Source organism: Bicyclus anynana, chromosome 11 (genome assembly GCF_947172395.1).
Source record: "Bicyclus anynana chromosome 11, ilBicAnyn1.1, whole genome shotgun sequence".
Lineage (NCBI taxonomy): Eukaryota > Metazoa > Arthropoda > Insecta > Lepidoptera > Nymphalidae > Bicyclus > Bicyclus anynana.
Window position 1 is genome coordinate 11973701 of NC_069093.1, and position 21375 is coordinate 11995075.

At 36.2% G+C, this 21375-nt stretch overlaps 1 protein-coding gene across 2 annotated transcripts in view; it reads left to right on the forward strand.

Annotated features, from left to right (window-relative positions):
- Nucleotides 1-19738, forward strand: part of LOC112051514 (pupal cuticle protein 20-like) — a 127341-nt gene extending 107603 nt beyond the window's left edge. Inside the window, exons 1-4 of one of the 2 annotated variants that reach the window (XM_024090186.2) lie at nt 14355-14462; nt 15784-15920; nt 17386-17628; nt 19579-19738. In XM_024090186.2, the coding sequence (XP_023945954.1) occupies nt 14448-14462; nt 15784-15920; nt 17386-17628; nt 19579-19618 (435 nt within the window). In that variant the 5' untranslated portion in view covers nt 14355-14447 and the 3' untranslated portion in view covers nt 19619-19738. Of the gene's footprint in view, nt 1-14354; nt 14463-15783; nt 15921-17385; nt 17629-19578 lie in introns of those variants that run through there. The other variant, XM_052884154.1, reaches the window with a different exon arrangement.
- The last annotated feature ends 1637 nt before the right edge of the window (nt 19739-21375 follow it).

The window sequence follows — 21375 nt, forward strand, 5'->3', positions numbered from 1 at the left end:
CATAGGTTACCTACTGGATAAGCGACGCTCTAACTATAGCCGTTGGGCGTCAGAATTACCAGCTTTCGAAGCAGTGACGGTATTATTGAAGTCAGACAAATACAATGTAAAGAAGTACATAAAGAAGACGTGTCTGTTTAGACGTTAAACCTTTGTGCACGGTGTTCCATTGTTTTTGTAATTTAGTTGGAAAAGCAGATGGCCTGCCTGCTGTTAAGTTAAATATTAAAGAAGATATAACAACGCAACACATCGGAAAGTATGCGCTATTCTTTATACTAAATTAAAAGCTTGCAAATTAGTGGTAAAGCTCCTGAAAATATATGCGATAGATTCGGAATGATGATGATGAATTTTACAGCATATATACAAATATATTTTCTAAAAACAGAAACACAAAAGGGCAAAAGTTTTGATAACAACTTAAAAACTGTAAGTTTATACAGAAACTTAGGTACTTACAGTAACATGAAGAATTTTGTAGGTACATTTATTTACTAACGACAAGGAGTAATAAAGTATCTCTTGTGTTGTCCATTACTTGTTCCGAATGTTTAGGGCTGTTGTTCACCGGAAACGTGTGCAGCCAACACATTAACTCAGACAATAAGCTTCTTATGAATTTTCCCGTGAACACTCACCTTTAACACTTACGATACAACTACGTACTCGTATTATAGTACGAGGTCGTTAATATAAGAAAACCGCTACGATTCTCATAATTATTTACGATTTGTTTTTAACAAGAGGCAAGCTGTATTGTGTATCGATACCTACTCTTCCCAGAATTGATAACTGTAGCGTAGCGTATCGTTGGCTGGTTGTGAGACAGTCGCTAACACAAATCTTATAAATAAAATAGAAGTTTTAATAATATTTTTAGTAGCATACTAGATCGGCGAACCAGCACCGGAAGAGGCAGTGTTGGTTAACCCCCCTAGGTGAGCCGACGACATCAAGCTGATTACAGGGAGCAGGTAGATGCTGGCGGCTTAAGACCATGCGTATAAAAGACTTTACAAGAGGCATGTCTAGCAGAGGAAGTCTATCGAATGATAATGATGATGATGTTAGTAGTGACTGTCTGTAACTTTTGGATTTGAATATATTTATTTTTTTTCCAAGTGATACCTGAATCTTTTTCTGTCAGAGCTCGCTCGAGAAAGTACCTACAACCAATTCCGTGTGTCAGTCTAATCAGGTCATGTCGGTGAAATTACTGAAAAACATATATTTTACAAAATATTAAATGTACATTTTAGGTTAGGGTCTGAAATTGCCTGAATCTGAGATTTGTGGTTCAATTAGAGTTTTTTCAATTAAAATTGTACTCTGTCTACTTGTCTGTGTTGAGTTATTATTTACGATATTGATACTGATTGTGCTTCCATTAAAGTTATTTGAACTATTTCGCATATTTTCCATAGTGCTGAAATAAATTATATAACGCTCATGCGATTTTCGGCGGAAGTCTGACTACTTTGTATCCGGAGTTTCAAATCATGACCTTATTTACGCAATGTAAACTAAGTTAACGTACTTTGGGGGCTAAGTACTCTGGTATTAAATTAAAAAAAAAATACTTTTTCACAAGACTGTACTTGGCGAAGTCTGGAGTCTGGACAGCGTGTCGGCAGAATATTTACCAGTTGGATAACACCTATCAAAATATTAGTTTCAGCGTTGCCATGAATCACCTCGGCCTCTACACATAAGGTTAATCAAAGAGAAACAAATTATACCTACATCTAATAAGTACCCACTTTTATGGACTATAGAGATTTCAATACAACGTGAGTAAGAATTATTAAAATTTTTAGGTAAACGGGGATTTCCCGAGCTGCCCTTGACCGAGTTCTAGGCTCTTTAGTGTAGTTTTGTGGTAGGTATTGCTTAGTAGGAACGCTGTCGAGGATCTTCTGTCTATATCCTTGATTACTTTGGTATTTAAGATAGGTGACATCATAACAAGATCCCCAAGACTGTGATGGATCTGCCAATGCATAGCTTTATGCAATGTGTTAAAAACATTTACTTAGTCGAGGTTACTACACCATTGATGACTTCCATAAAGATGAAGGCGCTTGGAGGTCATTGGATCAGCTTCCACCTTCACACAGGAAGTAAAACTGTAAGAAATTGTACCTAATGTTATCTGTAATGTTGTCAATTGTAAATTATAACACTGTATGATTCGTTTTAAAAGAGCAACTGTTCAGTTTCTTGCCGGTTTCTTCTCAGCAGAACCAGCATTCCGAACCGGTGGTAGAATCTTTACAAATAGTCAATTGATGTGTCAAAAATGCCTGTAAACTGAGCCTACTTGAAATTAATGAATTTTGAATTTTGAATTAAATTTTGACAAGCCTATTAACCCAATCCTTAGTACTGAAATAGAGAAACGTCTGAAACTTAAGGATTCAGAAAAAACTATATTAATATTATACTTATATTACGAAACTAGTCCTACAATAATTTACATAAAAATTGAACTGACAGTTATTTTCATTATTACACAAAATTGGTTAAGAAGGTATGAGGTAACAAATATTTCAAAAAAATACGCGTCGAACAAACCTTCTTTTTTGAAATTGGTTAAATATCACATTATTGTTATATCCGTTTCCTTATTATATATTAGGGAAAACACTGACAATAGTTGAAATTCTCTTAGCGCTACAGTATCACACGACGAGTTGGAGTTAGTGGATCGGTAATGTCGCATTTTTGATTGCAAAAATGAGGAGAATCTTAATTTTGAATTTTAATTTTGAATATATCCTTCCATCCGACGACTTTAACTATAAACTACAACCCTACCAAATTTCACCTTTGAACTGTAAGTTATTTTCAATATTGTTATCGCCGCGTTGCAACGTGTGCTCGTGGTGTTCGAGCCGTCCACATATCTTGTTGTGTAATTCTTTATGGGTTACTTCTTCTTCTTCTTCTTTCAAAGAAGATGGGTTACTTGGGAGTGCCTTGAGTGGAAAGAGTAGGGGGAGTGACTTGAGTGGAAAAGGGGAGTGTTTGTTAACAGTCAAAGGATCCTTTAAACCTACACACAATGTTCACAAGTGCGTGATTTCACTCAAGGTTCACTCTGCCATTCTAGGGTCTTATTTTGGTTACAGTTTGATTTGTTAATTAAGTTGTCCTGACAAATGTTGTGAATCATAACCTTTGTTCGACATTAGTTTTCTTATTTTTGTAATCACTTTTGAGTCTGCTAAAAATATTTCGTCACCTTAAAGATACGAAATAACAAAAATTAGTTTACTAGTTGTGGTGACACTGTATCTTTAGACCTTAAAAGCCGTGCATATAATGCATGCTAGGCGGGGAGAGTGACTTGAGTGGTAAAGGGGAGTGTTTGTTAACAGTCAAAGGATCCTTTAACCCTACACACAAAGTTCACAAGTGCGTGATTTCACTCAAGGTCATTCTCTGCCATTCTAGGGTCTTATTTTGGTTACAGTTTGATTTGTTAATTAAGTTGTCCTGACAAATGTTGTGATAACCTTTGTTCGACATTAGTTTTCTTATTTTTATAATCACTTTTAAGTCTGCTAAAAATATTTCGTGACCTTAAAGATACGAAAGAACGAAAATTAGTTTGCCAAAATATTAAAATGATCTAGTTTTGGCGACACTGTTGTATCTTTAAACCTTAAAAGCCGTGCATATAATGCATGCTATAAATGCATATATCACAGCAATTTTCCCCAACAAAGCTGTTTAAATATAATACGTAAGCCGCGCAATACACGCGAAGGTTTGCACTTGTGTATCAATATCAATTTAAATCGATCATCAATTTCAATCGTTTGATGTTCCATCGGCATAAATTTGACGGACGCGAAAACTTCCACTGCCGCCATTGCCGCCGCCGTGGCTACTGCGTCTTGTTTACTGTTAGTGATGTTTACTATTATTTTATACTGTTTGTTTACTTTACAGACTAGTAAAACGTAATGTTGCATGTGTTTAAAATAAAGTACTTCAAGAAAAAATCAAGAAACGCTTCTTCTGGCAATCAAGAAGAATTGGCCGCCCCTACGATTTTCAATAGTTCTCCACGATTTCTCCAGGATCCCATCATTAGATCCTGGTTTCCTTGTCATGGTACCACCCTCGAAATATCTCCTTTCTAACAAAAAAATAATCATCAGAATTGGCCTATAAACGACGAAGTTATGGGCGAACACACAGATAAAAAAAAATATTTATATACGGTCGAATTGAGAAACCTCCTCCTTTTATTGAAGTCGGTTAAAAATATAGTCTTGTGATGTTTCCAATTTACCCTACCCTATTATTTATATGTACTTTAAATGTATAATTAATCGCAAAAGTTTGAATGCTTATTACCAACTCAATCACGCGAAAAGTAACCGAGATATTTTGGCGAAGGCGCTAAGAATTCTATTAAGAAATAATACATAAACTTCTGGTCACACAGTTATTGATAAAATACCTTAAAATACTGTATTTAGTCAATCTCAGAGAATAGACAGTCCTTGTCGCTGTACGGTTATTTTTATTACTAGATGACGCCGCGCGGTTTTACCCGCGTGGTTCCCGTCCCCGTAGGATAACGGGGATAATATATAGCCTATAGCCTTCCTCGCTAGATGGGCTATCTAACACTGAAAGAATTTTACAAATCAGACCAGTAGTTCCTTAGATTAGCGCGTTCAATCAAACAAACAAACTCGTCACTTTTATATATTAGTATAGAGTATAGATAATATATTAGTATGAATATAAGGATTGGACTGCAAGTATTATGTACCTAAACGTGGACTATACTCCGCGCCATGAAACAAGTCCCATAGACACGGCGCTAATGTCTTCATGGCGCTAATTGTCATTTGGTAATGGCGGTCTTATTGTCATTTGTGTTACTGTTTATTTTAGTTCAGCTTTTAGCCGCAGGACTTCTATCGTGGCGCGGAATCTATACAATACCCTACTGTAGCACAATCAGGAAAAGGAAATAATAATATGTACCAATACCAAGGCTGAAGTCACAGAGGAGCATACTCCCCACTGATGAAGTTCAATGATTGACAGACACAGTCTTGGACTTGCCTTCCTGTATACCCTAACTGAATAATCATTGCTAATACGTGATAATATTATTCTATTACTATTCTACAACTACAATATGATCTTATTTGTCGTTTAATAAAAGGTAAAATCAATTTATAACATATTTTCTAAGATAAATACTATGAGCCATAATTGGAAAAGAAAACAAATAAATTAGTTGGCGTAAGCCTTATAGCATCTAATTGATTTGTTTTCTTGTACTATAAATCTACTTGTCTACTCCATTGTACTAGATAGCTTGAATAGAATGAGTGCAACTTGCGAACTCTTTTTAGATATATTATCACTTTTATTATAAGTAATTAAATGGTTTTCTTATTTTTAATTAATTGTATATTTTTAATAACTCTTTTGATGGTAACTCTTATTTGATTGATTGCTAAAACAAATATAGCACCTACCATGCCGCGTAATTAGTTCTGACAAAAAAAAACGCACTTTTAGCTCTGCATAAATTACACTTAGTTAGTTTAGTTTGTTTGTATTTTGTACACTTATTATAAGTAGCTTTAACTCTTGGAATATGTATTTTTTTTAAGGCTCATTAACTGAATCAAACCTGTTGCACAAAAGAATATTAAACAAAATTTCTAATTAAACGCATTTCAAAGTGTGCCAAATTAGCCTACTTATCCGATGGGATCGTGTTTAAAAGTGAGCCTATTGGTCCATAATTATAATTATAAAAACTAGCGGACGCCCGCGACTTCGTCCGCGTGAAATTTAGTTTTTCACAAATCCCTCGGGAACCATGGATTTTCCGGGATGAAAAGTAGCCTATATGTTAATCTAGAGTAAAATCTATTTCCATTGCAAATTTCAGCTAAATCGGTTCAGTAGTTGCGCCGTTAAAGAGTAACAAACATCCATAGAAACTTTCGCGTTTATAATATTAGTAGGATTACCTTTGTGCTGGAATACAGATTAATATTTTACGTTCATGATATTGGTTTAATGCAACGGGTACATCACTAGTAATTTTATTTTACGGTATAGCTTTGGCAGATTGCCGGACAACGCATCAAACTTTCGAAGAGTACCAAAATGATTTGTTTAAATCTCTTCAGAGGTGCGTGTATGAGTACTTTACAGCCGATATAACGCAGAACTTGAAGTTTACTTCTGTTCTTGTGGAACGTTCTCGTCTGTACCTTGTCCTGTATAACGTTAGTCCATACTTGAAAGCTCAAATACTAACAGTTTTTAACAATTTCCTATCTGGAGGCCAATTGACGACTTAAGACTTATGCTAATGGACAATAGATGTATACGAAATTTATCAACTTGCTAATGTTAGCAATTCTTGGGACACGTGATTTCGTATTCAGTATTTATTTTATGACCCCAGATAATGATGATAATGACCTCAGCAGATTGTCTCAACGGGTGGGCCTTAAAATGAACATGAGTAAGACAAAGATCATGTGTAACGCTCATGTACCGCCCCACCCAGTTATCGTTGAGGACTCTGCTACTTTTCATCCCGGAAAATCCATGGTTGCAGAGGGATTTGTGAAAAACTAAATTACACGCGGAAGAAGTCGTGGGCGCCCGCTAGTAGTTGCATACATAAGATAAAGCAAAGAAATCTGATATTAAAATAAAAGGATTTCGCTATGTAGGACATAAACAAAGGATCAAAAAACATTCGCGAACGAACGTTTACCTCTAACTGGCCGCGAATACTTGCGAAGTCATTCGAGAGCTGAATTCCTAATAACATTTATGCGTTATCCGTGCCAAAGGCGATTATATTTTAGAATATAGAGAATCCCGCATTCATGGAATTTATGGTACATATAAAATGTTTTATTATCTAAACAAAACGTGTATGAATGGACAATTTATCTATGACTACTTGTGTGTACACAGTGTTCACGTATAAACTATATTAAGCTTGTCATACGTTTCCGTAGGGAGATTTCTGTAATAAAATCGTAATTATTGTTACGACCATGTCACTGGCGAAGCGTAGCGAATTTGAACCATGTGTATCAGAACCAGATTTAGATGCTGGTTGTATGAATTTAGTAAATGCAAAAGTTTTTGTGAATTTTGATTTTTCTGTAATCTATACTAATATTATAAAGCTGAAGAATTGTTTGTTTGTTTGGTTGAACGCGCTAATATCAGGAACTACTACTGGTCCGTTTGAAAAATTCTTTCAGTGTTAGATAGACTATTTATCGAGGAAGGCTATAGGTTATATATTATCCCCGCGTTCCTACAGGAACGGGAATCACGCGGGTGAAACGCGCGGCGTCAACTAATCTGTAATATCTATTAGTAAATCTGTATATGTGGCACTGAGATATATGTATTATAGTCCATCAATAGCTCATAGTCTACTAAGTATAGTCTCCTAATGTTCTCACAGGAAAGCACAGAGATTACTTTTCGCTTTATATACTTACAGGAACTGTATCGACGTTAATGGAATTGCAAGAACCCATGTCGCATATTATATGAAATTTATGGAATAGGTATCTATACCTACTTAAAATAAATCTGTAGAGAGGTAAATTCTGTACATGAAATATATTTCCAAAATAACTATCAGGGGGTGATTATTGATCGATACTGATGCCAAAAATGCAATCAGGAAAATTGTTGTCTGTCTGTCTGTATCTTCTTTATAGAAACAATAAATAAAATAAAAGTACTCGAGCGATTTTAACGAAACTTGGTACAATTATTTTTCATACTCCTGGACAGGAGTAAAAAAATGTATGAGAATGACAGATCCCATTGATAACTTGATCACGTGACCTGTCGGTACCAATATCATTCCCATAAATTGTTTACATTTTTAGTTTGTAAAAAGAGAATCGATGTGCCACATGGCTACAGGCTCTGGTTAAAAAAGTTTGTGGCACTATAAATAAAATTATTCTGTCAGAACGCTCGGAGCGTAGTTATTGTTTAAAAGCATTAAATAGTATTATAATTAAATAACACTAGCAACACTCGTTTAAGACATAATGAGCACAATAACAGTTTTGATATTGTAAACATTATGTTAATAAGACATGCAATCTCAGTGCAAGCCGCAGGTGGTCCGTTACGAGTTACGACTGGTTACGACCGTGTTGCTTACCAAAATGTCAGTTCCCATGAAGTGTCACTCTGTCCTTTACTGGTAACTTATAACGTTTCTCTTGAATATGGTATCATTAGCCGTTACTTCAGCTGTTATTAATGATCGGTAACGTGCCTAATTCTGCAAGTTATTACCATATTGCCAATACATTCAAGGTTCTATTGGATTAGCTACTGTCATGTCCTCGAGCTCGTTGCTTATTATATTTATATACTAACAGACGCCCGTGACTTTGTCTTCATAAAAGAATATTCCATTAGCATAATGATTTTGCAAGCGTTTTCGACAAAAGCTCCCAGGTGGCTTGACGTTTTCTAAATTTCCGACACTTATCGTCATTATTCAACCAATTTACAATCAATCAATTACAATCAATTTACAATCTTGAGAAATATTCACTATCTATTGTTAAAAATAGCATGAACATCCTTTCAGTACTTTCGAATTTATGCCGAATTTATGCTGAATAGACAGAAAGGCAGACGCTGTTTTATACATTACTAGTAGTTCCTGAGATTAGCGCGTTCAAACAAACAAACAAACTCGTCAACTTTATAATATTAGTATACATGTACATATAGTATAGACTAGGTATATTAGACACGATTAATTTGTAATCTTGCAATGGATCATCTTGAGATATTTTGATCTTAATGATGTTCTAATGATCTTTAAAATTTTGTTAGTTTGCTCAGTTTAAATTACGCATGTAATATCGTTAATGTTGAATATTTTTATTAGGTAGGTACATTTGGTGCTTTCTTGAGTTAATTCGAATAGCATATCCACGTATTTATACTCTATACTAATATTATAAAGCTGAAGAGTTTGTTTGTTTGTTTGTTTGAATGAACGCGCTAATCTCAGGAACTACTGGTCCGATTTGAAAAATTCTTTCAGTGTTAGATAGCCCATTTATCGAGGAAGGCTATAGTCTTTGTTTTAACCCTGTACTTATACGGGAACGGGAACCACGCGGGTGAAACCACATGGCATCTACTAGTAGCTTATAAATTACCAAGATTGCACTGTAATAAGATTGAAATATTTTAAAGGTGTTAATAAAATATTAGTTACTGTGAGTATCTATCACTCGAGCTCGAGCTATGATTATGGTTATTGTATTTAATTTAGTTTTAGACATGGATAATTTGTAATCTTGCACATGGATCAACTTATCATAAGTTGATTTAATAATGTTCCAGTGACCTTTTGGCCAGTTTATATTGTGAGTATTACTAATTAATTGTCTAAATAGATGATTCTCTAAAAGTCATCATCATCATCATTATAAACACATATTCGGCTCGCTGCTGAGCTCGAGTCTCCTCTCAGAATGGGAGGGGTTAGTTATCCGCATTGGGCCAGTAGTCCACCACGCTGGCCCAATGCGGATTGGCAGAATTCACACACGCAGAGAATTAAGTAAATTCTCTGGTATGCAGGTTTCCTCACGCTGTTTTTCCTTCACCGTTGAGACACGTGACACGTTATGAGGATGGATGAAGGATTATGATTCCAAGCAAGGAACATATTTTCATGAGTTTCCAGCGGAAGAGTTAGTCTTCGTGTGATCAGCTGACGTAGGTACTTCACCACTCTAAAGTCACTCTATTTTTGATCATCATCATCCTCCCACGTCCATCGGCTCTTCGAACTATGTGCCCCGCCCATTGCCACTTCAGCTTCGCAACTCGTTGAGCTATGTCGGTGACTTTGGTTCTTCTGCGGATCTCCTTATTTCAGATTCGATGACGCAGAGATATTCCTAACATAGCTCGTTCCATCGCCCGCTCTGTAACAATTTTTGATAAATTTAAAATGAAAGGAAAAAAATAGTAGGTACATTGGACAATAACTTTTAGGTAAGTATAGCTGATAAAACTTGCTGCAGGCATCTTGTAAGTTCTGCTACATTGTAAGTAATAGGTGCGTTTAACTCATATTTGAGACGTGACCCAGCGACCCCTTGACATTTCTGTAGCATCTGACCACCACTCCTTATCTGAACATCACGATGGTTCAGATAAGGAGTGTCCTATAATGTTCTCAATTTGCAAAGTACTAGATTACATTGCAATTTATAATGTTATGCATTATAAATTGCAATGTAATATAGTACATTGAACACAATGGATGCTGATATAGGCCCATTTCTTTATGTCATACAACGAACTTCTACAGAACGCGCTAAGATTAGCGCGTTCTGTAGGTCTTTTAGCGCTTATAATGACAAAATATTTCACCGTTGGATTCTTATAATTGAAGTATGAAGTATAACATTTAAGGCCAAACGGGTATATACTAACTTTGACTTTTTTTTACCAGATATAGAATAACTGGCTTTTTGACAATATGCCAAATAAATTCTCATGATCAGCAAGTGCAATATTTTTTAGTCACTTTTTAAGGGAGTGTAGTTGATGATGATCAGACAAAACAATGATCCACGATCAGTGGTCGTGATCACTAATTGGTGACACGCTTTGGATATTATGCTAAATTCCTAATGATCATTTTTACTTCTTCGCTTCGCTTTGTTCAGGTAAATTACTGTTTACCTTGGTAACAATCACCTGATGATAAGTAATGATGTATTCTATGATGGAAGCGGGCTAACTTTCTAGGAGGAGGATAAAAATCCACACCTTTCGGTTTCTACACGACATCGTACCAAAACGCTAAATTGATTGACGGCAGGTACGCCTTAGCCGGTAGGGTGGTAACTAGCCACGGCTTAAGCCTCCCCTACCAGCCAGACCAACCTCAATCGGCCCAGCCGGGGATCGAACCCAAGACATCCGTCTTGTAAATCCAGCGCGAATACCACTGCAACTCGGAGGTCTTCATAAAATTGGTAAATGTATTGTTATATCCGAACGTTTACGAAGTGCCAGATTGTTCTACATTTGTTCAAAATTATTGTGAATGCTTGTCGTTTGTCGGCCGACGCGACGTCCACAATCATGATTTATTGCCGCCGACCAATGATAATTTTATATTATAGATCGGTTACGTCCCTACAAAATTACCGCAAAAAGTGATCTAAATCGCAACACTGAGCGCACACATGCACAATTTTCTTTAATTTCATTATATATTTATGCATATATAGTTTTTACACTTCCTGAACATACAACTAACTCGACATTGTAGACGATATTTAAGTTGTTATTATTTGTTTAAATAACGTTAATTGTTCACCACAACAAACATAGAGTTGTGTATAAATTTCCTCTTTTGACCGCCTCATTTTCATGCGCTAGTAACACATTTAAAATATTTAATATCATTGCCGCCTATGTTGTCTGTGTATGGGCATCTCAGCACGTGGCCCAGTTATGCAATCACTTGCAAGTTCCTTGTTTATAAATCTCTATCAATTTGCGGCAATGTGAATAATTGGCGGCTTTTGTCAGTACATGCTGGTCTTATACGAGTAATAATAATTGTGGTCATGACAATAATCTAGTTGAAACTGGAAAGGAAAAAGTATCAAAATACTTGGACCTTGCTCACAAGATTACCGTGTGGAAGGTTGAGTCAACTATTGTTGTTTCAGTCAATGGTCTTACAACGAAAAGCTTCGATCAACACTTTAAGAAACTTTCACTGCTGGAACAAGGGTCGGATACAGAAGGCAGGGTTTCTTAAGACTGCGTGTATTGTAAGGTGGTTCTTCACTCTGGAGTCTTGACCACCGGTTGCTTGGGCAAATGTCCCGCAACGGGAGGGTTGATTTTTTTATGAATTTTTAATAGTCTTTTTCATTATATTTTGTCCTACTAATATTGGTCAAAATTTTAAAAATAGGACAATTAAATAAAGGAGAAAATTATAATTGTGGGCTTCATCATCATCATATTAACGACCTCCTACAGGGCCAGGCCTCTATACTTACAAGAGGGAGGTCTCTTACCATCATCCACTATAATTTGTTTTTATTATTTTCCTGCCCAAGCATTATATTTTAGGTACTGGGTCACACTTCAATCTTGATTTTTTCTTCCAAAATTTATAAGATCCTTCCATGAACTTGAAACAATTCCAATTACGAAAAGTTTCTTTTATATTACGCTTTGTTACTCTCCTGTTTTGTTACTCTTTTATCTATTAATATGAGTAAACTCCTTTGTAAGTATATTCCAATACAGACTATGAACCTTCAACTTTATCTAGCACATTTACTCATAAAATAGAAATAGGTAAGGTAAGGTAAGGTACCTAGGACATGGAAAATGTCTATTATTCTATAATATATTTTACTGGAATAGTTGAGTACATGATTTATGAATCGTCAGTGGCCTTCATTGATATTCAATAAATACGCCTCATCGCCAATGCCATGTCAACTAAAGTTTAGATCATTTTAATAGATAGCATCCAAAACAATATTACATATGTATTATGTATTAAAATGAATTGTTGTTCGTATAGCTAAACCTCAATAACGGGTTGAACAATTTGTATTATTAGTGCCAATACTAAAATATCATATGAAATAACTTTAAATAGTTTAAAAACCTTAAAAAAAAATACGCTTTTAGCACGTACTAAAAATTACAAATATCGGATTTAGGTCACGTGAATATTTTTTTCGTATTTTTTACAGCAAAACCTTGCATTTGATATCCATATCATGGGGGTGGACTCCAAACAGCCAGTCCGCCATCTTGGGGAGGCCGCCATATTTGATTTGTAATAGCGTTTATCAGCTAGTCCTGTATTGTCATCAGAACTCAGAGCGTGTGCAAAATTTCATCATAATCGAAGGTCGGGAGTGGGTCAAATTAAGATTCCAAGATTTGATTTTTTTACATACATAGTTAAAAGTGAAGCTAATATAAGCGTGTTAAAAATAACATTAGGAGTAGCATAAGACGATAGACATTTAAGCCGATAGACATTGGTAGGTCGATTATTTTATATTGAAACTTTTGTTTTATTAGGTGCTACGTAATTTATCGGGTCAGTTAGTGTATCTATATATATAAAAATCTCGATGCTAATGAATAATTTAAAATTTAAAAATCTACGTCCGATTTAAATAAATTTAAAAATCAACGTCCGATTCACAGAAAAAATAACATTAAAAGTGAATTATGTCCTTTTGGGTTATTTGTCTTAACGGATATTTTGTAGCACGTAGACCACTAAACACTTTTACGCCCTAAACCCCTCAAAAATATAAAAAAATACCATAACACTGACGTCCTTCTTATTGAATAATTTGATCTATTCTGACACAAAGTGTATTAGTTAAGCTTATATAGAAAGAAAAGATGAACCGGAACCTAGTGAATCCTTCAAATATCGCAATATTTCTGAAACAAAATAAAAAAATGGCATTTACCGTGGTGGTTTACATCGTCACCTTGAAGAGTGGGCGTGGAGACCAGAGCGCGGCGGGGCATCCAATGCACCCTGAGAAAAAAATGATCAAGTCATACGAGATAGCGTAAACGTCGCATCTTGTAAACAATACAAGTTTTGTATGTCATTTAATCTGACTTATATTGACTAGCTATATTTAATGTATTGTAAAGTTAATAAGTAAAGTATAGGAATCTCATTTCCAAATATAATTAATATAAAATACGTAGAAGAACCAGTTTAACTTAACGATATATGTAATTCGGAACCTCCCTTTCGTGTGTATTGGACGGTATAAATAACAAACAATAGAAAATCCGTGGATAGATTCAAAAGCTCAGTTGTTTGTTATATATGTTATAAATACTGTCTAATAATATTATGTAATTACCTTAATAATAAATAAAGAAAACAGTAATCCATGAAGTGGCACGCATTGTGACGAGGATTCCCTCTTTGGAGCCCAACAAGTGCCCTTAATCTACGCAAGGAGAAGATAGATTTTTTTAATAAATTAATTAATATGTTAAGTTTATTTTATATAAATATTGTTAAAAATAAAAGAAACTACAGAAAATAAATAAGTAAAATAAAAGAGAAAGAATCAAAAGAAGTAGATTAATGTACAAACGTCTTCAAAAAAGGACAAGAAGTTAAGTGTAACACGTTTATCGCTGTAAGCCTATCTTTGTACCACAGCATTCCTAAACAGTTCAACAATGCACGCAAGGTGAGGCAACCTGCCGAAAGGGCATATCCATCTGATATAAAACGTGAACATCCCTGTAAACTATGTATTCCAACGCCAGAGTTCATAGCATCACACACCATCTAAACGTATTCTAATCCCATCTAAAATATGATGTCGAAACTGGTAAGCTATTTAATATAGACGTTATTAAGCTCACACGAGTTCCAACACCATAAATAACTGGTAGTGTAATTTGTAGTGCTCTTTGAACCTAGGTAATGTGTTAATCTTTGGTGATCATTTATGTGATTACACAGTTATTGAACCATAAGTAATTTTATATAGTGTTATTAATTTCAAAAGTGCCTAAATCAGAATAAATGCCCACTTTTCTGCTGAAAATGTTTTTAATATTATTTTGACAGTCGAAATTGATAAAGTTAGGCCAGAATTCTTTTGTATCCATAAAAATAACAACTATTTCAAGATTTAGTCAATGCATTATCCATCTTTTATCTATCGCTGAATTCCTAAAGTAGGTTAATATTTTTTCTGATGGTGACGTTAATTAACTCGCTGATCCTGTGGACTTCGTACAACCTGTGGATTCCGTGTTTTTGTGTTTCTTTTTTATTTCGTTTTCTTATTTTTTTAGAGAAACAAAAATCCAATCGTTTAAGTTCATTTTGAGTCGTGATATTAACGAATAACAATTTATTTTTATATGTGTAAGAAAGATGGTAATAACAATATTGATTGCAAATCCACCTATTACCATTACGATTTCCTGATAAGGCAGACTAGGACCTCCCACCAAATTTGCTATTTCTTTAGACTTTAGCTATATTGAGAAGGACATTTTTTTAGTGAACAAAACTTTGTTATCGTCTACCGCGATTTGCAATTTGCTATTAGAATTTATGTGTCCGTCGATTACAATGCCTGTATCTTCAGCCTAAATATCTTATTATTTATTGTATGCTTATCGGATATGCGACCGCGTATATCCAAATTCAAGCGAACGCCAGCTAGTATACCTATCTTTACACGAACCATTATTTTAGGGCCACTTTTGACTCCTAATAACTCAAAATCTAATTAACCTAAGCAAATTAAATTTGGTTAATACGTGTAACGTTTAATTTAAATATTACCCTATGTAAATTACCTATGTAAATGTAATTTTCTTTGATCGACATTTTTACTAACTCACATTACAAATCGTTGAGTTTTTGCCTTTAAAAATCTAAGCGAAAAACAACGGAAGCGACTTCATTTTCTACTATGTAGAGTGCTGTTTCTTACTACGGGCCTAGTAAGATATCTCAGGCTTGCACAAGTTTTGGTCGACCCTCCACATAGTCAACCTTCCTGATGACGCTGTCATCGTTTAAGCACTGGAAGTCTGCTGACTTTCAGGGGCGCTTTGACATTGATTTTCAGTTGTTTACTAAAAACCCTCTCTATACTCAGTCGCTAGTGATAATATGCTTGTATTTTCCAGATCATCCTCGTGTCGATGACTGTGGCGGTGACATTTGGTGCGAGGCTCGACCACTTAGTGCAGGGTTACAGTGGAGGCAACGCCGCGCCTTTCCGCTTCGAGAATGTGAATAACGGGGATGGGAGTTACCGCTTCAGGTCAGTGCTGCAGTTTATGAATAATGGCCCAATCTTGTGGGTATGCCATTGCAATTTCCGTTATTGGAATACTGACATTCTAAAATTAAAGACGTTTATAGGTGGTGTAAACGTAGTAGTCTAAACGTTTATAGGCAGTGGCTTAGTAGTTGAGCTTGATTGTGGATTATATGCTGTGAAGGTATTAGTTGACTCCCGCGACGCGGGAAATTCTGTTTCTTAAAAACCCCGAATCGTGGATTTTTCCGGGATAAACAGGAAGGAGCATAATATGTTCTGCTTCAAAATCCAAGTGGTTACAGCAGTGAAAAGGTAACACACAGAGATACATTCGCATTTATAATATTAGTATAGATTAAGTGACGATGTCGTCTAAAATGGTAGCAAAGCTTCAATTTCACAGGAGTAATGTTCAAATACTAGATGGTCTGAGGACATCAAGCGGGTTGCAGGGAGCCGCTGATGCTCGCGGCTCGAGACCTTTTTGTTTGGAAGTCCATGCTAGAGGCCTATGTCCAGCAGTGGACGTCCATCGGCTGTCAATGATGATGATGATGAATGTTCAAATATACACGGCAGATTACAATAATTTGGCTTAGGTTTTTAATTCTGATGGATCATAAGTTAACCAACTAGCAATGGCAAAAGTCACTACCAGACTTAATTTGATTGCGTTTACGTTGATTATATTTTAGATCAAAACTAAATTTATTGGATGAATGATTTATAATTCATTTGAGAATAGTCGCCTGCAGCGTTAGTAAATTGCGACACGTGCAATTTACAATTTATATTTATTATTATTTATACCTTTATTATTTAGATATTACCTTTTTATTATTATTTTTCGGGTTTCCCAATTTTTCCATTACTATTTACACTGACTTTGTTTTTTGTTAATGAGTTTTACTTGCTTGTTTATTCGCCTCAAGACAAGTATTTGAAAGTCAATTCAAGGAGCCTATGTCTAGCAGTGGACGTCCTTCGGCTAATGATGATGATGATGATTTACTTATACTATCTGTAGGTACTTTCTTGCGTCTATCTTCTTTTACTTTTCTTTCTATGGGCATCTTCGAATCTCATTGAATCACTTTGTATCAAATGCTCAAGCTCTGGAAAGAGGTCACTGCAAGCGCGAACTGATGTAACTGTAATAAGGCGGAAGGTTGCATTTTTCGGACATCTGCAAAGACGAGAGCCCAGGCTGACCTTAAGATAGTTAGAAAACGTGCATCAGAGCGACATCGATGGAAATGGGTGGACGATATTAAGGAGTGGACCAAGAGTAACTACAGCCAACTGATAAATAATTCACGGGATCGGAAAAGTTTTCTCCATCTGACCGCCAAACTTCAGTTTGAAGAGGGCACCCGATAGAGATGATGGACATCTTATTTTACGGGTTTCCCATTGCACTGAGTTTTTGATTTTTTAATTAGTTTTACTTACTTGTTCATTCCAGTTACGATACACCGACGGGTATATCAGCGCACGAGAGCGGCGCACCCCGAGCTGCCGGCCCCGAGGGTCCAGCAGTGACGGCGGAGGGGGGCTTCTCCTACCGCGCGCCCGACGGCCAGCAGATCTCCCTCACCTACACCGCTGACGAGAACGGCTTCCACCCGCAAGGCTCGCACATCCCCACTCCCCCGCCCATCCCAGAGGCCATCCTCCGCTCTCTGGAGTACAACAGACAACATCCATCGTAAGTTTTAACTACATTACTTACAAGACACTCACCCTGACTTTGACACCAAGGATAACCACAACATAAACTCCAACCGTGGCTTCCCCAAGGACTGTGTTCTGCCTTTGAAGCATGCGAATGAATCACCACACGTATGACTTGGTACTGTTTCCCTCCTTGCGGGCCCGAGTTAAGACGACGTAAGGCAATATTTTATAACTAAGGGCTGGTTTCACCGCCTTCTAATAAGTTTCGGATAGTCAAATGTGTCAAATGAAAAAGACATAACTTGTAAATGTACTTACTAAACTTGTAGCTTACTATCAAATGGTGGCTAAAGGGTTGTTCGGACTACTTTAGCAGTTTAGTCGAGTAGCGTAAAATTTAGCTGCTAAACGTGTCTGAACACCAATAATTTGGTCGAGTAGGTTAGTAAATAGGTTAGTCGAGTCAATCCATCTGACTCTATTTTAACGAACGAGTAGCGCCTCCAACCACGCGTCCACTCTCACTGGTTTACAAGTCCGAACCTGGCGAATTAGTCGAGTTCATTAGTTGCTCGCTGGGGCGATGAAATAACTATGATATTTGTTACAAAATATTCATTTTCGACGTACCCATAGACGCATTCTTTTTATTAATCACACAAACTTCCTAATCCACTTCTTCTATTATAGACATTGTGGTTAGCCTAACTAGTTTATTTACTCTATTGCGTTGTACGTTGTTCATCTTACAAACCACCACTCACTTAAGAACTGTACTCGAACAAAGTGCGAACGATTTTTGGGCATTAGTAGTAGTTTACTTGACTAAAATCCTAAAGTAGTCCGTATTAGATTAATAACTGTTTCATTAGTGAAGACTGGGTCAGGCTAAGTAATAATAAAGTTTTCTTTCTTACAAGCGGATCTCAGAAAATATTCTCAAATCGGAGTTGAGAATTTGATAGTGTGACACCCTCGTGCCACGATGATCACGGTATCGATCCGTTAGCTGTAGCGTTTTCTATGGTATGTGGTCCCGATCAATGCATTAATTCTGGGATCATTACAGATACAGAACATAACTGATAGGGATCCTTACAGAGATAAACATCGCCTGCCCGTCAAAGAACATTGGAGCAGAGCGTGTACGAGTAGGTCTAATCTCTCAATCCCTTCTCCCCTAAGTTAAGGTTTGGCTCTGCAGTGCGCCTTCAAAAATTGACATATAATGTTGATTTCAGTACCAGCCTTTTTTGCCGCATGTTTCTTAATGTACCGACAATTATTATTTACTCGTACATATATACGGAAACTTACTGTTATGCAAATCCTATTTGTTACGTCGATGCAAAGATGTTTCAAGAAGGCGCGCACGACGCATGCGTCCACGCTTATGAATCGTCAACGAAATACTCGTTTATTCAACTAAAAAACGCAAATTAGAATCAAAACCTTGTTATGTTTTATGTATTTACCTTAACTGTATAACAATATATTCTTCCATACAACAATCTATAGAACAATATTCCATTAAAGAAGTTACACTGAGTCAAATAAACTAAACTTTTGTCTTGCAGTAGGTAATCGCGGCTCAGTGCATTTACCTAAGCAACATATCCCCTCTCCTATGAGAAGGGATGGCTTGGCTCTGTAGTGAGCCGTTAAAATAGGCCGACGATGATGATGATGATGATGATGATGACGATGATGATGATAATGATGATTACTGTAAGGACCCTCGTCCTTAAAAATCACTGGCCATTCCTGCACTAGTATGGCAAGCAGACCGCACACGACCACCTCGTTTAAGCGCCGGTGACAGACCAGACTGACCCATGCCCCCACTACCAATGTACATGAGATAGTGTATGTAGGTATTGTAGGTATCTATGTAGTAGACACAAGCACTACAATAACAATTATTATACTCGTATTTGTCTCTTTTAACTACACCTAAACATGATAATTTCCATGTTTTCAGGAACGAAGGCTCTTACAACGGTCAACGTAACTACTACTAGGCTCAAAGTATTACTGGACTGTAGGTGCGTGTGTGGACACCTCAGGGAGCGCTGTGATAAAGTGGCAACTTACTCCTAACTGTTAAATTGATTTAATTATTATTTATGCAATTCTGTATAACTTGTGAATAAAGTTATTACTAAGAAAATAAAGTATTTTGTTATTATATTTTAAAGCGGCTAAGGTTTCTGTTTGATATGACCTCTGCCTTTGATTCCGGAGGGTGTGGGTTCGAATCCGGACCGGGGCATTCACCTCCAGCTTTTCAGTTGTGTGCATTTTAAGAAATTAAATATTACGTGTCTCAAACGGTGAAGGAAAACATCGTGAGGAAACCTGCATACCAGAGATTCGTCTTAATTCTCTGCGTGTGTGAAGTCTGCCAATCCGCATTGGGCCAGCGTGGCCTAACCCTTTTCAGTCTGAGAGGAGACTCGAGCTCAGCAGTGAGCCAAATATGGGTTGATAATGATGAAGGTTTCTGTTTGTCGCCGATGGCTTTTTGGGTTGAATATGTCAAATAGAGACTTGAGTGGGTCTGCTAGTTGCTTTATGTGAGACTAGCCGATGCCCCTGTGGTTTCAACCGTGTAATTACCGTTCCCAAAGAAATGTCGGGATAAAATATAACCAATGCTACTCGTTGAAGATGTAACTCTCTAATGGTGAAAGAATTTTTATAATCGGTTGAGTACTTTTTGAGATAAGTCAAGTAACAAACTCACAAAAAAATCAAACTACTCATTTTACAATGTAACTACCAGAATCGCCGCAATTTCATAAAAAAAAAATTTATGGGAACGGAAACTTGCCGTAATAATACGTGAATAAAATACCCATGTTAATCTTTGACAATGCAGCTTACTATTGGAGAAAGAGTTTTTATAATCGGTTTAGTAGTTTCGGAGTTTATTCGTAACAAACTTACTAAACAACAAAAATCAAATCTCACTTCTTTATAATATTGGTTTAGATAGTTAAGATAAAGTTAGGTCTGAAAACCAAACAGTCTGCGGAAAACTTAAGCCTGTTGTACTGATGTTATCTTAATAAAAGCTTTTCGCGTAATTTCATGAAAAAAGAGAAAACCACAAATATATGAAGATCGGTAATTACAAGTCGCAGCAACTTGTATAGGCTTTAAATAGTATGTAAGGGAAAAAATATCTTGGAATTAAATATTTAGTAATATTAAAGATAGATATAGATAATAATAATAATTATTATTTTGATATATCTTGAAGGGATTACGCAGCATTTTCGCTGAAAGCTCTCAGCTGATTTAATTTTTTTCGACACTTTGAACAATTTATCAACATATTTCAACCGATTTACACAAAACCTTGACAAATTATTATTAAACCGATATACATATTTGTGAGCCTGTGGTCCGATCCAAAGAACATAGAAAACGCAAAATAATTCCGTGGTCCTATATTTGGACTGTGATGGCTTTGGAAAGTAGTAATTTCAAGACTTCAACCGTACAAGTATAAAGCGTTTTATTTTTATACTAGCGGACGCCCGCGACTTTGTCAGCGTGGAATTTATTTTATCTCAAATCCCTCGGGAAATAATACCCTACGTGCTAATCCAGACTATAATCTATCTCTACTTCAAATTTCAGGTGATTCGGTTCAGTAGCCGACGCGTGAAAGAGTAACAAACATTTATACACCAAAATCATCAGGTTTTGGCAAATCTCGGCAATCCATTCCAGATTTTTCGGAATAAACAGTAGCTTAAGTGTTAATCCA